Below are 6,579 nucleotides of genomic sequence, written 5' to 3'. Positions count from 1 at the left end.
TGCACTTGAGACTGTAGGAGAGATCTGATTAAAAGTCTTTAAACTCTGAATACTACTGGTTGTAAGGAGTTAAATCCGATTATAGTAACTGTGCTGGATCAACACCCACACTTCCCATACTCATCCATTACTTCAAATGTCCAAATATATAAAGAAAGATATATGAGAAAGGTCCACACTTGGGACCGAAACGTTGCACATGGGCCAATAAACCGCACGTGAATTTTCAGCTGTTGGTGTGCTATATGTATATATATATATATATATATATGTATATATATATATATATATATATATATATATATATATATATATATATATCACACACACACACAATGGAGTGTATAAGGATCAACATTTCTTGCATCAGCTTGAGGGAGGACACACATATATTGCTTTGCATTGCAGCACCTATGGAATAATTAACCCTTTGGATGGTGCACACCATACATTACATCTGGCTCACAAAACTCAGAAAAAGTGCAATTCAGGGAGAGAAGAAAAGTTCTTTATATTGTGGGATTCAGTATAAAACACGGACATAGCAGGATATAGATAAGAAAGTCTGAATACTGTAACTGATGTACATATATAGAGGGTGATAACAGAGAGAAGGGGGTAAGCGCTCTTATAGTGAGGGGCCACAGTCAGAGCAATCATAACGTCCAGGAGGAGAGTCAGATCTGAGGCTTTTATATAGCTGGAGTCCCTTCCGAAATAAAGGAAGCCTCCGACAGGCTGGGAGGAGGGAGAGAAGGGGGAGAGAGAGGTTAGAGGTAGGAAAAGAGAGAAAGTGGGAAAAAAACAAGAGAACTAGAGAAAGTAAAAACAAACAAAAAAAAAAGAGAACGAGAAAGGGGTAGAGGATGTAAAGAAAGACACCTACAAAGAAACAGAAGCAATGAGACTGAGAAAGAGAGAGATTGACAGCCTAGTTAGACAGAAACAGGGAAAAAGAGACTCCTAGAGAAAGAGACAGGTAGATATCTAGAGAGAGTAATACATAGAATGAGAGAAGCAAAAAAAATAAAAGAGAGAGAATGAGAGAGGAAAAGAGTGAGTAAAAAAAGAGAGAATGAGAAAGGGGTAAAGGATATAAAGAAGAGACCTACAGAGAGAGAGAAGCAATGAGAGTGACAAATAGAGAAAGGGAGAGATCGACAGTCTAGTTAGACAGAAACAGGGAAAATGAGACTCCTAGAGAGAAAGAGACAGGTAGATAGCTAGAGAAAGTAGTACATAGAATGAAAGAAGAAGAAAAAAAAAGAGGACGAATGAGAGCGGAAAAAGAGTGAGAAAAAAAGGGAGAATGAGAAAGGGGCAGAGGATATAAAGAAAGAGACCTACAGAGAGACAGAAGCAATGAGAGTGAGAAAAAATATAAGAGTCTGCTTAGATAGAAGCAGGGAAGTGAGAGAGAGACTCATGGAGTAAGTGACAGGGAAAGGGAGAAAGAAAAAGAAAAAAGAAGGAAAGAAAGAAAGAAAGAAAGAAAGAAAGAAAGAAAGAAAGAAAGAAAGAAAGAAAGAAAGAAAGAAAGAAAGAGGTATAGATTCAAATAGAGAGGGAGAGAGGTGAACAAACCAATATACAGACATAGAGGTCAAAAGGAGAGAGGTGAGTGAGTGTAGAAATAGAGAAAAGAGACAGAATGAGGAAAGATATCAGCGAAATATATAAAGAAGTAAGAAACCTTCCTATATAAAGAGAGATTAAAAAAAAACAGAAGGAAGAGGAAAAGTTGAAAGAAGGGAGGAATAAATAGACAGACCAGAAGAACATTTGGTACAGAGGAGTCAGAGTGAGAGATAGATCATTGAACATATGAGAGGAGATAGGAGGACAGGGGGTCAAATATTAAGGAGGACAATTCTCCATATTATATACAGGCATTATATACTACACATATTATATTACAGCTGGGAGTGGCCTCATCATTGACATATACATAATTCATATAAAATCTTGAAATAAAAATAAAAATCTGTTACAGTCATAAACTATTTCTGTTTTTTTTTTCCACATTAACCAGAACCCCACACAGGCAGTGACAGAGGGTGAGGAGGAGAAAGGTGCTCATTATAGGAGGATGATTGATTGATTGATTGTCTGTTGGACACAACGAATAGAATAATAACAATAATAATAATGATAAAAACCATGATGGCGGTAAAAAAAATAGAGGGGGGGGGGAGAGGCAGGAAATAATAATAATAATAATATTAGGGGGCATGGGGTGAACATGTGAGTTGCTCCTCTTGGTGGGTTCAGGTCCTGGGTAGGTTTTGGGATTGGACTCGTGTAGGTCAGGTCCCCACATACAAATGGTACATGCAAGTGGCTGTGCTTTTCCTGCAGAAGTCTCTAGGTGCCACCATGTTGTGTGCCAGTCCCTGGAAGTCCAGCTCCATCATCAGTCCATCTGCTGGCTCAGTGTGTCCATCATACATCACATTCCGAATCACTGGAGGTGACGGACAGGATGGAGGTGCCGGTCTCCGCGCGCTCTGCCAGGCTGGACACACTGGTTGTGGGACTGGCAGCAGCTGTGGAAGGAGACTCTGCCGAGCTGTGTGTGGGGCAGCCGGGCTCTGCCAACGACCTCATGCCGCTCTGTCCAATAGACTGGTGCTGGAGCCTAAGGAGGGGAAGGGGGGACACCACAAACAGGCATGGTAAATAGTCACAATCTGCAGCTGGCAAAATATAAAGGGGGCAATGCACACTACAGTGCCCCCCATGCCACATTGTATCAGTCATATACCACCCATCATCGATACACAGTGCAAAAATACCATATAACACCCTGGTATCATATGTTCCATATGTCATTGCAAATATTATGAAATAATTATATTTATTCATATATTATGGGAGTTATATACATTAGATACAAAACGTCCTTATTATATGATGTTTATGTACATTGGTGCATAATATATCACTAATTACATACATGCATGTAAATATATGACAACTATGTAATACATGGTGGTGTATGGGAATATATACAAATGTTTGATGCTAATAAGTCTATGACATATATTCATGATTGGGTCAATTACAAATATGCATGCCTGGTAAAAAAAAAATTATATACACGCATGTTTAATGTGCTAAGCATGTTATGTCGATGACACACGCATGATTATGTCTTATATACAGATATAGGTCTATAATGTCTGCACATAGGTTGTTATGATACATGCCCTGGAGAATAATGTATGTACATGCATGGTTATGTGTCAGTTGCAGACATACATGCATTAAAGGGCAGGTATTTACATGCATGAAAAAAATGCCACATATGCATATATATTATTAATGACATACATGCGAGATCTGGTTATTATCAAGTGTGAGCTCTGCAGCCACTATACATACACTGATATATTCCATTATCAGGATTAATTTCTGTTATTATTACACTAGTTACATTGTATCACTCTGTGTTCTTAGTAGTTTTCTGCGAAAATACAATGCGATACAATGTTTCTATGTCTCCCTTTCACAATATATTTCATTACACGTTGCACAAACTATAACTCCAATATCACCAATAAAGCTAATCAATCAGAAACCACAACAGAAAATCAAACCTCAAACAATCATTTTGTATTTTATTTTCATTCGCAATCTTAACTTTTACTGCACAACTATTAACTTTCACTTAGCTACCCTGACTCAGATAGTATACCTTTCTCTATGACATGCAAAGCACAAACAACACCCAAGTAATATACATACACATATTATATATATTTATACAGTTTCCACTATACAATAACACTTAACACTCACTCCTCCATATATATATATGTATATATATATATATATATATATATATATATATATATACTCAAAATAAAGATTCAACAGGGATTATTTAAAATTCAACCTAACACGTATATCCAATCTTGAGATAATATATATATATATATATATATATATATATATATATATATATATATATATATATATATATATATATATATATATATATATATATATATATATATATGTATATATATATATACTAACTGATGTCTAAGCGGTGACATGATACTGAACAAAAGAGCGCATAAATAAAATAAATGCAAAAACAATCTTCAAATGCAAACTTATATAAACTCCGATTTCCGATTAACAGACTAATTGCTGCAGGGTGTAATGTGGGATTGGAATTTTATTTACAGCAGATGTGAAGCTTTATGTCTGATAACTTGAGATTTCTATGAATGTATTTGGAATTGTTTAATAATCTTGTATTATTATTATTATTATTATTATTATTATGCAATAATAATAACAGTGCTAAAAATAATGACATCAGTAGGAAACAGTGTAACATGTGTCACATCCATGGCAGCTTGCAGAATACATTCTATCTATCTATCTATCTATCTATCTATCTATCTATCTATCTATCTATCTATCCATCCATCCATCTAACATGCATCTATCTGTATATGGATGTGTATATAAATGTTGTGTAATGTTATAATGGCTCTGTCAATAGCCTGGTGCTGACAATAGCCCCCTGCAGCCAGCCCTGTTTACCATTTAAGCCTAGCCGCTGTAATTCCCTAATTTGACCCCTAACAAAAAATTGGAAAGAGGTAAACAATTTGTGTGAGAGTAGAAATGGGGAGGCTTCTGCCAGTGACATCATGTAATGAATTTCAGAAGACAATAGATGTTCTGCACGTTTGTTTACACCCTGCTATGTTAATTGAATGGAACTCAGAACCTGCCTAGAGAAGAAGCTACTTATTTAAGAATAGGCTATAATGATAAAGAATTCAGGACATTCACTTATACAAATGATGTATAATCATATGAGTGTGTGTGTGTTTGTAATGCAGTAATATTACTGGGCATATCTTGACTATTTAAAGAGGAAAGTAGTACTAAATTATTATTGTTATTATTATTATTACAGTAATTTTAAAAGTATAGAAAATTCTCTTATATGCAAGGTATTACAAAAATGAATTAATGTACATAATTTCAGTGTTAGCTCATTTTATCCAATGTTTATAAAATGTTTAACCTTCCGAATTCTTATTCCCTATTAATTTACTCCTTATTTAATTTTAATATTATTGATTTTAAATGATATTGGTCAGTTTAGTGTAGATTTAATAAATTAAATGCAATTAGTATTTTAAGGTATTTAATTATGTTACGTATATGTTGAACATAAATGTGTATGTTTAGGTAGATAGATGATAGATAGATACACATGGATTGATATTGATATGAGGAATAAATCCACTAAATAGAAATAGCAAATCCGATTGATATGTAAAACCGAAGACAACACTGGGTGATATCACCAAGTGTTGAGTCAAATGTCAAACAGCTCATTTACATCTGAATCTATGTGCTTAAAATTCACACAAATATACGTATCGCTGTATTCCTATATTTACTCGACTATGATGGCTATATATATATTAACACATTATTTTGTATGGGTTTATATATATATATATATATATATATATATATATATATATATATATATATATATATATATAGTGTGTATAATCAATTACATGTTGTACTTTGCAGTGTGATCTATAGCAGGAGTGATCTATAGCAGGAGTGATCTATATGGCAGGAGTGATCTATAGCAGGGGTGATCTATAACAAGAGTGATCTACAGCAGGAGTGATCTATAGCAGGGGTGATCTATTGCAGGAGTGATCTACAGCAGGAGTGATCTGTATAGAAGGAGTGAGCTATAGCAGGAGTGAGCTATAGCAGGAGTGATCTATATAGCAGGAGTGATCTATAGCTGGAGTGATCTATATAGCAGGAGTGATCTATAGCAGGAGTGATCTATATATAGGAGTGATTTATAGTAGGAGTGATCTATAGCAGGAGTGATCTATATAGAAGGAGTGATCTATAGCAGGAGTGATCTATATAGAAGGAGTGATCTATAGTAGGAGAGATCTATAGCAGGCGTGATCTATAGCAGGAGTGATCTATATAGAAGGAGTGATCTATAGTAGGTGAGATCTATAGCAGGAGTGATCTATAGCAGGAGTGATCTACAGCAGGAGTGATCTACAGTAGGAGTGATCTATAGCAGGAGTGATCTTTAATGCAGTGGGTGTTTGCATTGTTTACAGGGGGACACCAGTAACAGTGATACAATTTGCTGGGCACTGACCTGTTTTTAGCTGCTGCTGCCCTGTCTCTTTGCCTTCGGTTCTTGAACCAGTTGCCCACCTGGGTGGGTGTGAGTCCAGTGGCCTGGGCCAGTTCCCTTTTCTTGCTTGGGTTGGGATAAGGGTCCTGTAGATACCACTCCCTTAGGAGGCTGCGAGTCCTCTCCTTGAAGCAATGGGTTTTCTGCTCTCCATCCCAGATGGTCCTGGGCAGAGGAAACTTCTTTCTCACCCTGTATTTATCAACCGGTCCTAGGGGGCGCCCCCTGAGCTTCTCAGCTTCCTGATAATGGGCTTCCAGCCACATGGCCTGCAGCTTTCCATGGGACTCCTTAGTGAACTTGTGGTTCTCCAGGATGTGGTAGAGGTCTCTGAAGTTGCCTGTGTGGAAAGCCAC

The 6,579-nt window shown here is 36.3% G+C and overlaps 1 protein-coding gene across 1 annotated transcript in view; it reads right to left on the bottom strand.

The window, feature by feature from the left end:
• Positions 1 to 492: 492 nt before the first annotated feature.
• SIX3 (SIX homeobox 3) overlaps positions 493 to 6,579 on the bottom strand; it is a 6,547-nt gene continuing 460 nt past the window's right edge. Inside the window, exons 1-2 of the mRNA XM_077282405.1 lie at positions 6,185 to 6,579; positions 493 to 2,638 (exon numbers count right to left, since the gene is read on the bottom strand). The exon at positions 6,185 to 6,579 is cut by the window's right edge and continues 460 nt beyond it. Coding sequence (XP_077138520.1) covers positions 2,443 to 2,638; positions 6,185 to 6,579 — 591 coding nt within the window. The 3' untranslated portion in view covers positions 493 to 2,442. The remainder of the gene's footprint in view (positions 2,639 to 6,184) is intronic.

This window comes from Ranitomeya variabilis, chromosome 2 (assembly GCF_051348905.1).
Source record: "Ranitomeya variabilis isolate aRanVar5 chromosome 2, aRanVar5.hap1, whole genome shotgun sequence".
In the NCBI taxonomy this organism is placed as follows: domain Eukaryota; kingdom Metazoa; phylum Chordata; class Amphibia; order Anura; family Dendrobatidae; genus Ranitomeya; species Ranitomeya variabilis.
The sequence above is the reverse complement of the archived record's forward strand: the minus strand, read 5'-3'. Positions and strand labels throughout refer to the sequence as shown.